This window comes from Centroberyx gerrardi, chromosome 12 (assembly GCF_048128805.1).
Source record: "Centroberyx gerrardi isolate f3 chromosome 12, fCenGer3.hap1.cur.20231027, whole genome shotgun sequence".
Lineage (NCBI taxonomy): Eukaryota > Metazoa > Chordata > Actinopteri > Beryciformes > Berycidae > Centroberyx > Centroberyx gerrardi.
Window position 1 is genome coordinate 24,534,084 of NC_136008.1, and position 20,400 is coordinate 24,554,483.

Genomic DNA, 20,400 nt, shown 5'->3' on the forward strand with positions numbered 1-20,400 from the left:
TCTACTGTTGTCATTGCGCAGCTCTTCTTATATGCTCCAACTCGGAACCCGGAAATACTTGAGGCCCGCCCCCTTTGGAAACTTCCCCGCAACACGTGGCTTTGTTTATCATCTTCAGCGTTGCAAAACTTCTCGGGGACATGGGGCAGCGGTTCCCAAAATGTTCCTGTCATGGCCCCCCGCATAGATACACATGAAACCACGGAGCCCTAGTTAATGTGATTTTGGCACGAGGAACCCCATATGAAAGCATGTTTTTCTTGTTAAACGTGACTTGGTAGAGAATTATGTAACTGTCTTTGTTGTGAGTGGGGAGGCAGCAGTGGGCTTCAGTGAAACTTGGGAAATTCATTCTTATACATTCCCTCGTGCTAGTGAGTGAAATAATAGTGAAATTAAACTACTGTACTCCTCATTTTGCATGGGGGCAACCCTCTGTACAACTGATGGTCCCCAGACCCCACTTTGAGAATAGCATACTGTATTATGAGGCATTGGTATTGCTATTTTTTCTGTTAGTAAATGTTTTTTTTTTCTATTTGTTTGATGCAGCTTATCAGGATAGTCTTTATATCGCTCTGTAAATAAAAAGAAAAAAAACCATTCCAGCCTCACAGCACCGCAGCTGTGAAGTCCCCTAATTCTTAGTCACTCTTGGTATTATAAATAGATCAAGTTGTTCTCAGGATTTCACCAGAGTATTGGGTTGCATTGTGGAATTTTTTTTCTCGGAGAACATGGGGCAACATTGTGTCTCAATTCTCCCAAAACGACAATTGATCCATGAAGACGGGATAGAGCATTTTGTTTATTTTGGAACCGTACAGTGTGTGATGACAGATAAAGTGTAACTGGGTCTGCCGAGGCCACTGGGTCAGCTCTTATCAGCTCAATTAAAACACATCTACGCTTAGACACACAGCCAGCCAGGAGGCTTCTGGGAAACTCATTAAAGAAAAAAGCTCAAAGTTTATTCCTGGTTTGTTTGTGGTGATGATTCGCCTTCCAGTTAACCCTGCGCTTTCGAGGGCAGGGAAACCCAGTGAAACGTCTCTATTGTGCCTGTTGAATGATGGGAGGGGCAATCGTGTGTGTATTGGATTTGTCATCAACACACAGTAAGAATGATAATGAGAAAGTGCTGTAGTCATGTAATCCCTCACCTGAAACACACCCACTTGTCTGATCATTGATGTCATGTGACCGCTGATGCAAAGTTCATTTCCTAAGTCCTGTCTGTAGCTGCAGCGTGAGAAACATTTACGCTCTGTGGTAATGTTTATCCAGTCTCAGTAAACTGCAGTGCAGTGCTGTGTGTGTGTCTGAGACTCTTTTTGCATGCGAGTGAATGAGTGTATGCTTACATGTCTGTCTGTGTTGGTATGAAGTGAGAGGAGGAAGAAAGAGAGAGGGAAGTCCTTGATCCTCATAATTCACAGCACACTATAACACACGTCAGCAACAGCACACATTGCACTCTCTGTTGTTGTATCCAGAGTTGTATCCAGCAACAAGTCTGCAGTTCTTCCAAGCACCAACAGGCCATCTTGTTCATTTCACTCAGTTGCCTTTTCGTGACCAATGAACAAATCTACAAATCTACAAGGTTCTCACCAATCAAAAGTGACTGAGCTTAGTTCGGTTTCAAGCAATGATTGCCTGTATGGTGGCCTCTAGCCGTGCTCAGCGGGTATGACATCTGTATTCTCACAATGACCTATTTAGCCAGTCAGTCAAATGGGGGAAATCATTCAATTCACTGAAACAATGAGCTCAAAATGAACAAACTGCACATCACTAGTTCACTAGCCGTTACAGGACCTGCATTGCTGAAGAACAGGTGCATTTGCTGCTTCATGTCTGAGAGTCTTATGGATTGCCTTAATATATGCAAAAGGTCAAAGGGCATTCACACGCTGCATGTTAGAGAATGTCAACAAGGCATCACATGAGAATACATGAAGGTACATAGTGCAGATGAAGTCTGATTGAGTGTATTGGTTGTGACTTTATAGAAGTTATCCCACTCTGCATCTATTCTGCATTAGTCCCGCAAGATTTTCCAAACAGGTCCCCACATGTACCCCAGTATGTAAAAAGTATATGAACACTACATATTTTGGACTAAAAATGTATTGTTGTGTGAACTGCAGGATTAGATGGTAGTTTGTATGGCGTTGTGGTTCCCTGGAGTCTTTTTAAATCTATTTCTAGAGTAGGCCAAACTAAAACATGACTTGGAAAGTCCCAACAAGTGCTTGGTCAGTTGATGACTGACTGACTGAGTAGGAGGCGATATGACCTAAGGCTCAAAACAGTTTATGTTCAGTTAATTCAATGAATCACAAATCACATGGTACAGCTGTTTAGTGTTGGTCTGGGCAGCAGGGAAGCTAAAGAGGGTCACTTTATTAGTTTCAGGTGGGAAATTTTTCATGTCTGTTGATAGCTGACACTGCTGTCTAAGTGGTTTCCTGCAAGTTCCTCTGGTGCTATGCATAATAAAAAGGTAAGCACTCATATGTTTTATCTCTCTGTCTTTAGCAAAAAGTGCTAAGTCAGTAGCATTTCTGGATGAAAAAGTCCCTGAATTAGAACAATACAAACAACTTGAGAGTGTGTGTTCATGTTTCCAATATGAAATACGTAAACATCACAGAGACTCATCACCAAGACACTTTTAACAGAAGAGACATCAAATCAAAAAGATTTAAAAGGTTGTTAGTGAATCAATATGAAAAATGTCACATCCCTCTCGCTCTCTCTCTCTCTCTCTCTCTCTCTCTCTCTCTCTCTCCGTCCCTGTTTTTGTTGTGATGTTGTGATAGTCAGACGTGACAGCTGCTCAGTCCTACTTGACCCCCCAAAAACCATAATCACACAAACACACACTCTCTCTCTCACACACACACACACACACTCGCACACATATACACCTGTTGCTGTTCCTCGTGGATGAGTTTCATCACTCGCTCAGATTCTCTGTTGTGAAACTTGTCAACTTGAACACCCCCCCCCCCCCTCTCTCTCTCTCTCTCTCTCTCTCTCTCTCTCTGTGTGTGTCTCTCTCTCTCTCTCTCTCTCTCTCTCTCTCTCTCTCTCTCTCTCTCTCTCTCTGTCCCTGTTTTGTGTGTGTGTGTATGTCTAGTCTTCTCACAGCCAACCAGCACAGCAACGCACTGGGCCACATGCTTCACGTGGTGTAACACTCGCCCTCTTGTTTGTTTCTCAAAATAACACCGGATCACCTGTAGTTTTTCCAGTGCCCCCCGCCTCCCCCCCCCCCCAGTCTTTTTTCACCCACTCCACCCACTGTCCCCCACACTCCATTTGCTGGCTGTAAGCACAACTAGGAGCAACATTTGACCCAGTGACTTTTTTAGGTTTCAACGAAGAGTCCCATGGTCACATTATGTTTACTCCATATGAAATAGCTGACACTGGTCTCTGAAAGTCATTGATGGGTGAAATTACGTAATCAAGCACTACACTCATTTGAAAGGAGGTTGTGTACGTAGCTCTTTACAGTGATGAGTACCAGCATCTCTTTATATTAATATTATTGCTCATTTTCCAAACAATCTCCAACTTCAGAATCTTTTTCATACTTGTGCTTGACGAAGTTCTTCATATAAATGATAAGTGGGATGTTTTGGCCAGTGCATGTGCCACCTGCTGGCTACACTGTGAGTCTAAAATCTGGCTTGCACCCTTTGTCACATGTTACTCTCCCATTTTCCCTATCACTCTCTGCTGTGTACTTTCTAGAAGAGCAGAAACAGACATAAAAAACTCATCTTAGCCAAGCTGTAATGCTCTTAGGTCACCCACGGGTCTTATTTCAGCCATGATTTGGAGCTACAACAGGTGGACGCAAAGCAACGGGGGCAAGCTGTTTCGACATGTTGCTGCTGGATAGTGTATATGCTGCCCATCCTCTGTAAATGGATAGCTTTTCTGTCATATCTTCTGTGTTCCCCTCCCTGTGCAGATCCCAGGAACCAGTCTGGGCATGTACAACTCGTGTGCGGACAGGAGCGTGACCGATGACATATAGACGGATGAGAGACGCAGGATACATGTGCTGCTCACACTGCATCTGGTGTCAACTGACCAAGCATTGATTGATAGATAGATAGATAGATAGATAGATAGATAGATAGATAGATAGATAGATAGATAGATGGATAGATAGGACAGAGAGAGCATAGGCTACTAAGAAGGTTAGACTTTTTATTGATGATGTTGATGTTAAAAAAAAACAGTATATGTCAGCAATACTGAAAACTCAAACCAGAAATAACAGTACAAAAACATCAATAAACAATTTTAAAAAATGTAAAAACTAATCTTTCATATATCCAACAAAAATAAATCACCCTTCAAATGAAGGCATAAAGTGGCAACTTAACATGCACACACTCTTATTGTTGTTCTTATCTATTTCCCCCCCTGTATTTATGAAATAAGTGATAAAAGTTTGAAACTGACTCATTAGCATCATACAACAAAATTAAGGAATGTTTTAGATAAATGTTGAATGAATCATGCTGGCACACACGCTTTTACAATTATAGTTAACTTGCAATTCCATTCACATGCATAATCTATTAAGATATATATGATGATGTACTGCACTATGCTGTACATAATAGTATGGCAGTGTAATAGGGCCAGGGCTGCGAGAAAAAAAACAACGTAAAAACTGTAAACTTTGATATTGACCATTTACAATGTTTCACTACTAGTTTGTTAAACTGCAAGTAAGAAATTGAAGTGTGCAGAACCTAAACCTTATAACTCTGCATTTGTTAACATGACGTGTTTTGAACACATCAATAGTACGCTATTACCACTGCATGAAATACTTGGGGACAAGGTTATGACAATAAATTCATCATTATTACATTGGTACAAAAGCAGCAGACAGTGACCCAAAAGTTCACTAGCAGCAGCAACAGGTTCTGACCTGTAGCTAAACAGCTGAGAATAGCTTCAACTCAGACCAAACAATACACAGCCGCGGGATTTAAATGTGACAAGTGAAATCTCATGATCTAGAGCAGGCTGAAAATAGGACTTTCATCCTGTGAGAAGTTAGACAGGTTCAGAATGTGTTTGGCACCGTGTGGCAGGCTCAACTGCTTTCATAGGTTTTGATGTAAACAAAAACAGCATCAAAAACACCACACCTGTATATGAATATTATAATTTTTCAGGTATTTGGAGAAGCCTCATTTTCAGATCGACAGCCTTTCATTCTTGATGCCATGAGTTATGAACAAAGACCATAAAGCTATGAGTGGATCCTGAAGTACATTTTTAACCCACATGTAAAAAAGTAAACACCAAAACTGGAGTTACAAGGTCTTCATCCATTAGCAGCAATAAGTTAAATCATGTTTTTCTCCAACTTTTTGATATGCTAATCGACTATGATTTTGCCCATGTCTGTGAGACACACGTCAGACTCAGGGAGCCGTGGTCAAACAGTTTATACGGCAGAGTTCCCTTGGATGTCCACGTGTCTGTCTTTGGGTCGTAGCACTCGAAATTGTCTGAGTCCTCGATGGCGTCATGGCCGTTGACGTAACGACCTCCGGTGACGTAGAGTTTGTTATTGAGCATGGTGGCAGAATGGTGCATCCTCCTCTCCTTTAGGTTGGCACACTTGATGAAGCGGTTGGCCTTGGTGTCATACGCGATCATTCTCCTGGTGTATCCTGTGACAGGGAAAGAAGAAATGAAAATATGATTGAATATGGTTCATTTTTCAAAATTTTCTTTCTCTATGTATTGAGAAGTTCTTGTTAAAGGTGCGATATGTGGCGTTTTTAAACATTTATATATCGTTGGTCTTGTTTACTTTATTGATATTAAAATGCTACCTTTTGCCCATTTAACAAAATTATTATTAACTGATGTTGAGACAGTGGGTTGGTTGACTATACAGTGTAGGCTACAACACACTGATGGATGGCTTGTTTTTCTCTCACAAAGTTCAAATGCCTGTGTGTCCACACATATAGACATGCAGATGATTCAATTACATGACTTGATTTCTCCTGTTGTACAATGAACCCTACTGTCATAATGGTTCACCTCACCTCCAATGATGTAGATTTTGTCATCGAGGACAGCAGCGGGAGCAGACACGTTCTTCACTGTCCTGTTCTCCATCTTAGACCACAGGTTCCTGGCAATGTGATATATCTACAGCAGAGAGAGAGAGAGAGAGAGAGAGAGAGAGAGAGAGAGAAGAAAGCCAAGGAACATAGATTGAGTGAGTACATGGATGGATGGATGGATGGATGGATGCATGGATGGATGGATGGATGGATGCATGGATGGATGGATGGATGGATGGATGGATGGATGGATAGATGGATGGATGGATGGCTGAAGCACGTTGTATTTTACCTGTATCATTCTGACTGGGTTCTGCATGGCATCTTCTCCTCCAAACATATAGATCCTCTGGTCAGTAGCAGCCACTGCTGGATGCAGCACAGCCTCAGGCATGGGCGCCATAGACTCCCATTGGTTGAACATACTGTTGTACCTGTTAGTGTTATTTAGATAATATGTATTATTATCTATTTCAATGTTTCAATGTTTCAATGTTCTACAACAGATGAATTTCCCCTGGGAAATACACTGGATGTACAGAATATTAGATACATCTTCCTGATATTGAGCCCCTTTTGCACAATCCACATCTTGATTGTCTCAAAGCTTAAAAATCCCTCTCTAATTCGTCTGCTTCTCTACATCTCCTCCTTTGTGATTTAATAAGGGAAATCAATAAGGGATAATGTCTTATTACCTGGATTCACCTCATCAGTCTACTTCATGAAAAGAATAAGTGTCCCAAATATTTTGTACATTCAGTGTAAATGCCATTGGGATAGTTGTCTGCTATATGTGTTTTTAGCATATTATCAAGGCTGTTGCCAACCGATTTTCCCTCTGGGACATAATAAAGATCAGTTTGATCTTATAGAATTCCATCTCACCTTTCCACACTGTCACACACCTGTCTGTCAGGCCCGATGCCACCCAGGACAAAGATAAAGTGGAGGTAGGAGACGCTCTGGTGGGCAAAGCGTGGCTCCAGCATGGGCTCTGCCGTCCGCCACTGGTTGGTCTTGAGGGAGAGGGTGTAGACAGTCGTGCTGACCTGGCTGTACTTGGTGTTTGTGGTCAGGCCTCCGAGAACGTAGAGGACACTGTGGAGACAGACGTAGGAGGCTTTGTACAGACGGATGGGCAGCTTGGCTAGCCACTGCCACTTCTGGCTCTTCTCATCAAAGAGCAGGGCCTCCCTCGAGGTCTGCTCGTTGTTCTTCCTCCCTCCCACGACCACCAACGCCTCACGGTAGGTGTAGCGCTTCGGCGCAACCCAGAGAGGTTTGAAGTCAACCGCTGTGTCGCCAATGCATTTGGTGCTGACAGAGAACATGAGGCGTCGGACGGATTCAATGAGCTCAGTGCAGAGGGTGGAGGACTGGATCAGAGGGTCGTTGGCGATGAACTGGAAGAGGTAGGTGGGGTGGATGTGGCGAAGACGAACTTTCTTGAAAAGGTCACTGATGGCGCCACGCCTGGATAAAGGATCGTGGTGGATCCAAGCAACAAGCGTCTCGAAGACCTGCTCTTCCTCTGCACAAAGACTATCATCTTCCAGGTATCCCATGAGCTCCGGCAAGGAGAGCTCACACAGATCCTCGGACGCTGACACATCGGAGAAGCTCTTCATGGCCATCTCCTTGGCCTTGTCCCTCAAACTGTTACAATTCAGGATCTCAGAGAGTCTTATCATGCTCAAGCAGTTGTCTGGGCTCAACTGCTCCTGAAGGAATGTCGAGCAGGCCTCGAAAAGGCGGCCATATTGCAGCATGGATGCCGCCTGCATCAGAGGCAGCACGATCTCCACGCTGATACTGATGAGTCCCGTGTAAACATAGTCGACGATACTGCTCAGAATGGCTGATGTGACGCCCTTCAAGTCGATCTTGGACTGTTGCCTCTCCACAAAGTTGTTGCAGAACATGGCTCTGAAGTAGGGGCTGCTGGACACCAGGACATTGCGATGGCATGGGATCTCTGTGTTGTCTGAACACAGCAACACATCGGTCAGAATGTTCTCCTGCCTCAGTCTGTTGAGTTGCAGGAGGAGATTGGAGGACTGCTCCTTGTCTTTGTAGTGGAAGACCTCGACTGCTGGTCGGTCCATGCTGCAGAGGAGAGAGATCATGGTATTATAGTCAAGTACTTGGTTATTAAGATCTGTTGGGTTCATTGGTCAACAGCAGCTAGTGTAAATGTATCACTGATGATTATATTCTGTTATTCTGTGACTTCATCAGGTTTACAGACTTTTGTTTCTGCTGTTGTTTTCAACAGTATAGTACTATGAACCATCAGCAATATCAACCAAAAGAACAGATGAGAACATATCTTTAGGAGATGATGAGTTCTAAGCTGTGACCTCCATCAAATTGTCATAGCATTCACCTATTCCACCACATAATTTTGAATTCAAGCCTGTTGGTTATGTGATTGCATACTTATCAGAGAGGTGACAGATCAGCTGCCATTCCAGGGCTTGCTAGAGGCTAGTGGCCACTTTGTCTAATGATGGCAGCCGTCAAATTAGTGTGCCCTTGAATAGTGGCAGCAGCAGCTTTAGTGCATGTAAACTGGGGGCTGACTTCCCAAAAGTGTCTCAGACTTAAGATTATGTTTGGTCCTTTGTATGCCAATGAATAAAGATGAGCTTAGCATTAGAATGATTTTGGTAAACAAGACCCAAGCTGTTATCTATACAAGGCCAGGGCCAACATTCATAAAGCATCTTAGAATAATGATTACTCATACTGATTAGGACTATGACCATGAGCATAAAACATTACTTTGACTCACAGGGGGATAAGGAAGAGGAATGTTTTTGTTGAGACTTCTAAGAATAAGAATGCTAATCTGGAGTCATTAGTCAGACGCCCAAAGTGCCTTTTATTGCCAGGCTGGTGGAATTAGTTTCAGTACAAGGGACGCTTTACTGTGTCATTTACCATAAACTTCAGCATACAGGTAGACTTTACCCAAAATCAGGGATTCTATGTCTTTGTTACTGTCTTACAACCGTGTTGATTTTAATCCAGTTCAGTTTATAGGCCTACTAGTGAAATCAACATTGTCATATGTCCCGATCCTAGATCAGCACTCCTTTTCTTGGAAACTGAAGGCATTTGGGCCCGGTTCAGCACTGCTACTCTGAGATATTTTATGAATAGGGCCTGCGTCTGTCTGATCACCCAAGAGACTCCATGACTTTCCAGAGCCTAAGCGGATCACTGTAGAAACACCTGCATAACTATTTCTGTTGCCGGTGTGTCATTGTCATGGGACCAGTGTGCTTCTGCTGTGTGGTGGTGTTTTATGAGCCTCAAAACTGCTTTTTTTTTTTTGCTTTCAAACTGGATGAATGCAACTGCAAGCCTTGAGAAGCTTTTATTTTTCACCCATGGTATAGATTACATATGATGTGCCAGTGTGTTGCATGACAAAATACCGCAAATGCATGAATGAACATACGAATACTACAAAATCACAACTTTTACAGATGACTGGTAATGCTATAAAATATTGTTGTCAGCATGTAAACTAAGTATAAAAACAGGTAAAGCTTTTTTCCATCTACATCAAATTAGTTCAAAGCCATGCCAACATCAGGCATTGGACAGAACAACACCACTGATGATTGTATGTGTGTGTGCAAGGTTGCAATACATCTCTTACCTTGTTCCTCTTTCTCTCTCTTCTGTATATGTTTTCCAGGTGTCCTACTCTGTATTCGCAGCAAAATCTCAGCAGAAAATGTGACGACTTGACATTTTCCTGTACCTTTTCCCTCTCGTCTCTCGCGTTGATGCTGTGTGACTGTGTGTTCCAAAGGGGGCCGTCTCTTTGTAGGAGCAGGCGGCGCGCTGTTTGTTGTTATGGTCTCCTTCCACGAGGCCTCTGTGTACATTCCTGCCCTAAAAATAGGGCCTCTCTTTGGCAACACCGCAGCAGACTCACATGTGACTCTGAATGCTTTCTCAGTATCTGTCTGCCTCTATCACTCAATCTCTATCTTTCCATCCACCTCCCTCTGTCTCTCTGTCTCCTTCTTCCTCTCATATTCTTATTTACTCACTTTTTCTCCCATTCTGTTTTTGCATTCTCATTTTACTCCCCCACCTCTCTGTTTTCACTCTCTCTCCCTCAGCCACATGCTCTAGCGTGATTATAGGAGTAAAAACAGCACTGATACTTGATAACAGTCATTTTATTGGCTGCTCACACTGGCTGGCTGGCCTGTTGAACACATGGATAGAAAACAGGATCAGGTTACTGTGGAGGAAACATAAACACAGAGATATGAGGATGTCTGGACACGAGGAAAAGGAACAACTGGATGTAGAACACACTGGCCACGACAACAAACCATTATAATATTCATATTACTAATAAATCTTTACTATAGCTCATCATTGTGAGTCCAGTCAATCATGTTTACATTTATATCTCATCGGCCGAAGGCTCGCAAGGCATCCTTGGGCCTAGGGGAAAAAATGAAATGTTTTTATTGTGTTTATATGATGGACTGCTATATGTTTATGCAGTGTTACACAGGCTCGGAGAGTATTCATCTGTTTAGTGGAATAAAATATGTTCTATTCACATTTAATTGTAGACCAACAATAAATGCATGTGGCTACCTGTTTTGTGTGTTAGTGCTCCCTGCAACAGAAATAGCCTATTCTCTAGTAACAGGAGGAGATTCCAGAAGGTGGCAATATGATTAATGCAACGCTTGTTGGATTGTTTGAAAAATGTAGGTCCACAAAAGCAGCTGTGGACTATATGCATTCGATTTCCAGTCATGATTATAGTTCCAAATGTGATAATGGTTTTGTTGTATTCATGATTGTTTACAGAGCTTGGCAAGTCGGACTTGAATAGCTTACTTGAGCTACCAGACCACTAAGTTCAGCCAGTGGAATCATTGCAGCAATCAATGTCTGTGCCCAGTGCTTTCATCCAGTGCAGACTGCACAACAAAATCACAAGCATAGTCCCTGAGCTACTTGTGCTTACTATCCAACTAAGACAGTGTACAGTATATGGCAGCTGTAGTTTGTGGGATACAATGCAGCACATACAAGCACAGAAGCCCTTTAAATTGCCCAAAGCCATGCTGAGGGGTACAAATGTCTCACAATAATAAGGGCTGAAAACTCTGGAGGTGCGATACTGAGCGAAACTGCAACATTCCCATATGTAACACTATGGAACCAGGCCTGCTTCCATCCAGCAAATACTCCAAACTAAACAGCACCATCTAGTGTTCATGTCTACAGACAATGTCTACTGCAGTTGGAAAAAGTCAACTCAGCAATTACGAAAAAACTGGTTGATCTTCTCATTAACACCCATGTATTGTTGATATTTTGCAATGTATGGTCAATGGTTGGGATTTCATAAAACATAGTCAACAGTTTGGCTTGACCCTAACGTCACAAACAGTTTTCTACAAAATGTTGGACAATGTTGGCTGTAAATTACAAGAAAAGAAAATGGTAAAATTGGATATATAAAGTTTCTGCAGGATACTGACAATAAAAGGACATCTGTAATTATAGATCTTTACAGTCAAGGACAAAGCCTAACCCATGTGAACTTGTTGTTTGCCCAGGGGAATGGCTTGTCATTTTATTACCCACACTTTCTGCTCATATTCAAAGTGTAGCTGTGATTGCATCCTTCAAAATTAGACACATTGTCTGCTATCACTGTTCCTTCACCTTGGCGAAAAAGACTCATTATTGTCTGCCTTGGGCAACAACATATATTTATATATATTAAATCTTAAGGCTTTGACACACTATTTGGAGCAGAGCATTTTCATGCAGCAGCATTACTGTTGCCACCCACCCCCTGGGACTGTGTCTTCATATCACCAAATGATTATCTTCTCATAAGCACATGGTCTAATAGAGCCTATACCCAGGGGATTTAGATCCCACTGATTAGTATTGTGTATGTGTATGTGTGTGTGTATGTGTGTGTGTGTGTGTGTGTGTGTGTGTGCGGGTGTGTGTGCAGGTGGTGTGCGAAGACACAAGAAATTCAATTTGAAGGGCAGACAGCTCTCCTTGGTCACATAAAAGACTATTTGAAAGCAACACGGACAGTCAGTTTACACTGAACCTATTTTCTTGTGCAAGACCGCTCAGCTCATGACTGCATATAATATTTTGTTTTGCATGGAGCCCTCAATTATACCACTGTTGACCTTAAATTATGGCCAATATTAAAATTCTTTAAAAGCCTACATGCTGTGAAGGCAAAAAGCCTCAGTGGGCCCTCATTGCCAAGAAAACAAAGATAATATTTGCCATAAACAGAGAAAAGGGGAGCATTCAGCCCTGAAACGAATGATTCGCTTTCATCTGTGTCTGCTCAATTAAGGCCGTGTGGGTTTTTTTTTTTATCAATTTCAAAGTGAATCAGACCCTTTGTGTTAATGCTATTCCACAGTCCATCAAGGAAAAGAGTTAAAAAGCAATAAGGTGCCCTATCTAGATTATTTATGACATTGAGTGGGTTTTTTTTCTCCCTGAATCTCATCCTCGTTGCTCTATGATAAGTCTTTGGCTCGGCCTGAAGTTTACTGGTGTGTCACTTTGTCGTCTCTGTTTAGAGAGTGCGCCCTGGCACTGGGGCGCCGATTCTGCGCTTGACTGAGCCCACAGAGACGTACGGCCCCAACTGGCCTAGAGTCAAACAGGACTAGCCAGGGCTTACTTGTTATCTGCACCACTGATTTTGTCATGAATGAAAAAGATTGTGTCACATTGCTACCAGAGATGGATTGTTAGCTGAGCTATATAGTGTCAAATTAAAGCCTACCCAGGTTAGTGTCAAATAAACAAACCGTGCTTTCGATCCAGTGGTTAGAAACACTCGAAGCTGAGCCTGTCTCTAAAATTTCTTAGTCCAGTTGTAGAAAAGCGGCTAAAGATGACATGGCCTATTTTCTGCACAGCAAATTTAGCAGTGTTAATAAGTGAAAGGTGAAAGGTGTTGATTGCAGAGTGGTTTGTCTGCTCATAGATTGTTTAATTAACTCTGATGGGTGTGGACTTATAGAAACACTGGCATACTGTTGATTTTTGCACTAGATAGAGCGCATGCACAACATGAGTGCACATAGAGGGTCTTCAAGCAAAGTCAGCATTTATGTTGTATATGGATTACAAATGAATCAAAGTATGGGCTTGTTGATTGCATAGAAAACAACTGGAGATTAAGAATTGAATATAATTTTCAGTGTCTCACTAAGACACAGTACATGGTCATTGTATCCACTAGGTGTCAGGCCAACGTTATGCAAATTTCAGAGTGGTAAAAAGCTGACTTTGTCCCCTGTGACTTCCAACAAGCTATCAAGGCTACACTCTGTGAAAAAAAAACACAATAGATGCATACACAGGTGAAATAAGAATTGTTTCTCCAGCAGCTATTTATAGGCAGCTACTACAAAACATACAAAGAAACAAATGAATCTATTAATCCGTTCCGATATGGTCTAACAGGTATTTACAACAGCAAATATGCACATGGTGTTTGAAATGGGAAATGGCCGTTTACTCTGACACAGATAGCCAAAACAATTGAAACAGTCGGTGCGAATCATCTGATATCCTCTTCAGTCGATGCTGCCATGGGGTGTTACTCCCAGGCCAAGCACAAAGAGATCCATGCCAAGCAGCGCTGAGAACTGTAATCTAGCTTTGATGGACAGACATCCATGCTCAAATCAACAGAGAGAGAGAGAGAGAGAGAGAAAGAGAGAGAGAGAGGGAGAGAGAGAGACAGAGAGAGAGAGAGAGAGAGAGAGAGAGAGAGAGGGAGAGAGGGAGAGGGTGGGGTAAGATGGGTTGAGGTAGGGTGGGAATGGCTGGTGTGTCTGCGTGTGTGTGTGTGTGTGTGTGTGTGTGTGTGTGTGTGCATACACGCACATGCTCAAGCGGGGATGAGGTCTTAGAGGGCTTACTGTTAGCTGCTTAAAATTCTTCTGATGTAACTAACACACACTGCACATGCTATTTGGAAACAAAAAAGTGCTTTGTAGCAAAAAAAAAAAAAAGAACATGCAAGGTGTGTGTGTGTGTGTATATGGTTGTGTGTGTATGATGCTTTGTTTACTCATTGTGCCCTCCACTAGCCTCTCCCATGGTGTCTTCACTATTCAGCTGTTAGTATGGAGGTCATTCAATCATCGCCTCTGTGGAACATGGCAGACATGTTGACTGTGATAGTCAGCTGCACTGGTTCCCTGGTTCCCTGTGTGTGTGTGCATGTCTGCATATGTGTGTGTGTTCATGGATGTTGTGTGTGTGCCTTCACATATGCTATATGTATTCCTTGCATGTGTGTAGGAGGGAGGCGTGAGTGTGTGCGAGTTTCTGTGTATGTGTGTGTGTGTGTGTGTGTAGCTGGTATTGATATTCCACCTGCAGCAGAAGCTGAGGCCAATGTCTTTAAAGTGTCAGCCCTCAGCAGCCAGCCAGGTGTTACCAGTGGTACAGAAAAGAGAGAGCGAGGCAGGAAAGGGAGCGAGATAGAAATATATAGAGAGAGAAAGAGAGAAGCCATGAGAGACGGTCCAGATACAAAGAGAGAGAGAGAGAGAGAGATGAAGAGACGGAGACACACAGAGAGAGGAAAGCGCTGCAGAGAGAGAGGGAAAGAGAGAAGCGAGAGAGAGAGAGAGAGAGAGAAAGAGCACATTGGGAGGTTTTCTGGAGGTGAAATGACTGGTTGGTCTTTAAAGGCCTGTGTGACTCTCCTCTGCTTCTGTAGCCTGGTAGACAGACAGGCAGGCAGGCAGGGAAATGGATGGACATGGGGATACAGGGACAGAGAGCGAAAATTTTAGGTTTCAAAACGGACCAAATGAATGGGTTTGTTGGGGGGGGGGGGGGGGGGTATATAGACAACAATCCTGCACAAAAACTGCTGAAAAACACATGTGATAAGTACAACCCAATGCAGACAGCAGAAAAATGTAATATTCCTATAGGGACTTGCACTCAAAAGTGAGTTTATAGTGACCTCATCATACTTTTTTTTTATCTCCCATAGTACTATAGTACTGATATTTTATAGTTTTTATAGTGCTGAGATATTTGTATAATGTCCTTTCTAAACGTTATTATCAGATTACTATAGATCTTTTTCATTTGGGGTGTGTGAGTGTGATTGGTTGTATTGAATCAGACTGTTTTGTGGGGTAGTTTTTTGTATATGGATCATGCATTATAAACTGTGGATGCGTAATCCATTTATATGCCCTTAAAGAGTTGTCTTTCATCATACTTTATGGTATTTTTTTATCTCCTATGATATGCATAATATTCCTATAGCATATTGTATAAATAGTTTCGTTCAACTGCCAGTGGGGTTTGATAATTCACTTTTCCAATTCAAATAAACGTGTTTCAATAATTTTCTTGAATTAAGTGACTTTTTTTTTTTACATACTAGTGAAATGATCTGCCTTATTCTGTCTTGTGTCAAGATATTGGCACTTGTTTCTACAAAAGTCCGGGAAACAAGTTAAACTGCACTGGAAACAAGCGCAATTATCTCTCCCCATTGTTAGAACTATTTCACTTAAATAAGACTTTTAAACTGAATACGGGAATACGTGACTTGTTGCAGTTCTTTTTTGGTAAGCGTCAACACATGATTAATAAATGATAATGGTCGTGATTCACTTGTTGGATGATAAAGGGGGTAAAAGAAAGCGCACTGTCGCTTTAAATGACAACACCTCCCTCCCAGTCACTAGGATCCTGGCTGGGTTCGCTGCAACAAGCGCTGAGGCTCACTATTGACTGTCAGCACAGCAAAACCACACCACTCCATACAGGAAGGAGGGGAGCCTGACAACACACTTAAATATCCTTTTTCTCTCTCTCTTTTGGATTTAAAAATAGCCAGGAATAGCCAGTTTTGCAGAGAAATTGCAGGTGAGTGTCAGTGTGTCTGCTGCCCGGTGAGTTTCCTGGACAGGTTACCCTTGCGGAAAACAACCATAGTAATCCTAAAGTCAATTTTGCAATGACATAATGCAAACATGACAGTAAAAGTGTAGATGAGTCCCTATAGGAATGTTTTAGTGACGTAATAGCAGCTAAAAAATACCATAAAGTACGATAAGCTCACTATTGAGCAGCACAGTCACACTGGAAGTCCCTATAGGAAGATTATAGTGATTTTTTTCGTAGAAGACAAATCGAAGAAACTGCTAGCCACCTGTTGGGAATGTCACAGGACGAGGCATAGTAGTTTGACTTGAGGAAATATGGCTTCAGTCGTGTTTTGAACTCACTATTTAGGCGGCTGTCTTTTTATTTCTTTAGGTCGGCACAGCTGGAGTTCGTTTGGTGGCTCTGCTCGTTTGGACATGGATTACTGGCGGCCGTTTGCACCGCTTTGGATTTAGTTAAATTGAGATAGATCCCTGCGCGTGCCTCCGTCTCCTCCTCGGCCGAAGTGAGCGCGCCAGGAACAGGTGGATCCTGTTTGTGTGTTGCTTCTTTATCCCCTTGATCCACCTTGCACCTTTATGGGGAACCAGGTGGAGAAACTGACGCATTTAAGTTACGCCGAGGTGCCAACCTCGGACCCGAATGGGTTCGACCCGGACGGCGGCGACGACGAAGGGCCGCGGATCGGCGTGTCCTACATTTTCTCCAACGACGACGACGACGAGCAGGACGACAATTTGGACCACTTTGCGCCGGACAAACACCGGACAAACCAGGAAGAGAAGCCGTTTGACCAGCAGGACGAGCTGGAGTGCGCGGTTTACTACCGAGAGGAGTGCGTCTACGAGAGGAACACCGGGACCGCGGATATGAGCGCGACTCACTCGGCGGAAAGTCTCCTGAACAAGTGCAGACCGGGCGACCTGGTGGAGTTCGTGGCCACCGGACAGTATCCACACTGGGCTGTTTACGTCGGGGACTTCCAGGTGGTTCACTTGCACCGGGCGGAGATAAAGAACAACTTTCTGACCGACGTCAGCCAGGGGAAGAAAGGCAGGATAGTGAACGGGCTTTACAGATACCGCGCGCTCCCGCCGGAGGTGATAGTGCGCAACGCCCTGGACCAGGTCGGGGCGAGAGACAGAGACCTGTACTGGAGAAACTCTGAGTGTTTCGCCGCCTGGTGCCGGTATGGCAAACGGGAGTTCAAAATCGGCGGTGAGATAAGGATTGGGAAGCAGCCGTACAGGTTGAAATTACTCTTTACCGAGAAGAAGAATCACGTGCTGGAGTTTCAGAGCCTGGAGGACGTGATCATGGAAAAGAGGAGGAACGATCAGATCGGCCAAGATGCCGTGATGCAGGAGCTCGCCAACCACCTCAACACAGCCCATGAAATCAAAGATGAGCATTTTGTCAATTGATTCATGCTGGATACATGTGAAGTGACAGGGCGAGACTTGGAGCGAGATGGAGATGCTCAACGTCAATGCACAATTTCGTGCGTAAACAAACAAAGCATGTCTATTGGATGGAGAGCATTTACGCCTCGCGTCAACCAATAAAGTGCTTTGCCCATGGGCTGGGGTGCATGTGCTGCACTGCAAAAGAATGTCGATCATAACAAGTGAATACTAGGAGTTTGGTATTTAGTCGTAAAATTTTATTTTTCTTAAAATAAGTGAGGAAAAACTCTACTGATGGGGGTTTAGGGAAGTGTCAGTACCTGGAAATATGGCAGGGTCAAGAAAATTGTTAAAACAAATTGATTTGCATTGAAAATAAGTTAAAATTACCTCACTGGCAGATTTTGTTCACTTCTGCTAAGAAAAATAAGATTTTCATACTCGATATTAGATTACATGACTTGTTGTGATGGACAGGTTTGCAGTGAAGCTGCTGCCTGCAGACTAAACTTTTGGAGGTGAAGTCAGACTTCAGTTGCCAACTGACAGTTAACCTTATCTGATGAATCTTTGCACAGAGGAGTAAAGCCTCTCCCATGTACTTTAGCCTGATGAGGGTGCTGACAATGCTTGCTCCTGTACAACTCAGGTGTTGGAGACCAATACAGAGTGGAAGAAAGAAAACTCCTGCTTCTAGTGTTGTATGTCAACCTTAAAGACTCCCTTCTATTGCTTTACCTCCAATCATCACACAGCTTTACCCACTCTTGACTATCTCGTGGACACTGTTCACAACTACAACTGTGCACTTTTATTGATTCATGGGTTTCAACAGTTTATTTTTTTGGGGAAAAAAGTTGTTTGTATGAAGGAATAAGGAAATAAATATATATATATTTGACCAATACGTTTTTTTCTTTTTAGTACAGAATTTTTGATTGACCAATTAATGAGGAATTCATGGGAATGGTGCTAAAACACTTTCAGAATGATCAGCAGTTGAAAGTGGAAGATGCTCTATTTTAACACAGAGTTTAACCAAAGCCTGCAACCTTAACACCATCATTATATTTTGACTATTTCAAAGCAATTTGCTGGAGAAATGTTTTGAAAGCGGCTACACCACCACCATTACAATCCCAGTCTTTACCCTGAAGGAGCCACAGCTCTACCTGTTCAGCTAGTAACACTTGTGCCATTTGTTTGTTGTTGCATGGTGAGGAATGTTGGCTGCCTCGGAGTTAAAATTGTTACCGCTGCCAGTTTGATCTAAATACTTGGCTCAGAGCAGCTCCCTGAAACTAGTTACATGTCTTTGTTACTTTGTGTCAAGTTGTGCTCCCGCCATGCTGGACATTTTTGTTTTGTTTACACCTCTGCCGACCCAAGATAAGCCATATTTGAAAGTTTAGCCACAGGCTTAAAACATTCTTCACGCATATCCTGCTTTCCTTCCGTCCCTTGGAATCACAGCATTCATTAAACTGTGGGGAAAGGCGCGTTTTTATTTGTGTAGGCCCCCAAACGGGCTCAGCTTGAATCGCATTCCCCTCCATTGTCTTGAGTTTCTATCCAAGATATAAGAATGGGAATAAGAATAGAAAATGGCAACCGATATATTTGTGTATATGGAATTGCTATGATTTGATTTTATGCTTTTATTGTGCTGGGGAGCGATCTACAATACGATAGAAAACATGAGATAGGATAGCTATGATGTATATGACCGGATGTTTTAAATGATTCCAACTGATAAATGTCATGAAATGATGCAGTACAGGATATAAATGATGGGAAATGATTTGTGATTAGTGCGAAGGAAAAAAGCATTGCCGTTGGAACAGTTTAAATTCACAGTCAAGTCAACAGAAATCAAAACAGGCCACTTTTAACTGTGAGGAGTACGTCTTTCTCCCCTCTGTGTTTCAGAGCAAGGCGATCACAGCGCTCTCTCTCTCTCATAGCCAGTATGTAGATGAGTCACTTTGCCTGTTTGTTTTTGCTATGGTAATATTTGCATGGAGATAATGCTGTAGTCATTTTGCTGCAGGTAACGTCCCACTGGACCCAAGGCAGGATCATCAGCAGTGGTACCGAAGAGGAAAGCTGCTGGACACATTTGCATTTCTTCAATTCTCTGTGGTCTAGCACACAGATCAAATATGAATTGTGTGTGTGTGTGTGTGTGTGTGTGTGTGTGTGTGTGTGTGTGTGTGTGTGTGTGTGTGTGTGATGCATATTTATGATAAACAATCAGTAGTGTTTCAGCACCGACACAGCCCAAGCAGTATTTGCAGATATGTTAAAGCAGCTGCCAGTAGAGTTGTATAATGGTGAATATGATTCACACTCTCGTCATGTGTGATAATGTTGAAATAGAATTATAATTACATTGAATTGGATTTACTAGCCACATAATAGAAATTTGCTCTGCATATATATTATACCATGTGCTATGAAGAACAGATACATAGCTAACACTTGAAAAGCCAGTGGGTTTTGGGGGTCTTAGAAACGTCTTCAGTTGAAGGGGGTTAATATGACTGTAACTGCTATTTCAATAATGTGACTTCGAAAATCAAACACTGGTTTGTACAGAAATTTGGTGAAGGAAAAGCCTTGGGCAAGTCCAGATCCGGTGCCATTTTGCATCCCTGATTGAATTAAACCGAATGCACAAAATGGCCATGGGATCTCTGATATCAAATTAGTTTTGACGTGAATAGTGAGAGTGATCAGCTTTAAAATAACCAATTGGAAAGCGTTCCTTTTAACATCAGCTAACTCCAAACAGTGCCAAACCGAGGGAAGCTTTTAGTTCGGTCTGTTGGCTCCGTCAGTCAGAGCATGGCGGCGCTTGTCTTGTTTTCTCTTGGAGGATTGGA

General features: G+C 42.7%; 2 protein-coding genes across 2 annotated transcripts; one reads left to right on the forward strand and one right to left on the reverse strand.

Moving 5' to 3' along the window:
* Positions 1-5,068: 5,068 nt before the first annotated feature.
* klhl38b (kelch-like family member 38b) lies at positions 5,069-8,236 on the reverse strand. Its single transcript, XM_071925493.2, has 4 exons — positions 7,017-8,236; positions 6,421-6,562; positions 6,108-6,213; positions 5,069-5,723 (listed from the first exon to the last, which is right to left on the reverse strand). Exons 1-4 carry the CDS (start codon positions 8,234-8,236, stop codon positions 5,434-5,436), a joined length of 1,758 nt encoding a protein of 585 aa, XP_071781594.2. The 3' UTR covers positions 5,069-5,433.
* Positions 8,237-15,949: 7,713 nt separating this feature from the next.
* On the forward strand, positions 15,950-17,701 carry lratd2b (LRAT domain containing 2b). Its single transcript, XM_071925473.2, has 2 exons — positions 15,950-16,088; positions 16,482-17,701. The coding sequence occupies exon 2, from the start codon at positions 16,688-16,690 to the stop codon at positions 17,531-17,533; it is 846 nt and encodes a 281-aa protein (XP_071781574.1). The 5' UTR covers positions 15,950-16,088; positions 16,482-16,687; the 3' UTR covers positions 17,534-17,701.
* Positions 17,702-20,400: the final 2,699 nt, after the last annotated feature.

Bases quoted from the DNA above. Each gene is read 5' to 3' on its own strand.
- lratd2b (XM_071925473.2), top strand. From the start codon at position 16,688: ATGGGGAACCAGGTGGAGAAACTGACGCATTTAAGTTACGCCGAGGTG.
- klhl38b (XM_071925493.2), bottom strand. From the start codon at position 8,236: ATGGACCGACCAGCAGTCGAGGTCTTCCACTACAAAGACAAGGAGCAG. The intron at 6,563-7,016 runs GTGAGATGGAAT...TAACACTAACAG, and splicing joins GTGTGTGACAGTGTGGAAAG to GTACAACAGTATGTTCAACC. The intron at 6,214-6,420 runs GTAAAATACAAC...TCTCTGCTGTAG, and splicing joins ACCCAGTCAGAATGATACAG to ATATATCACATTGCCAGGAA.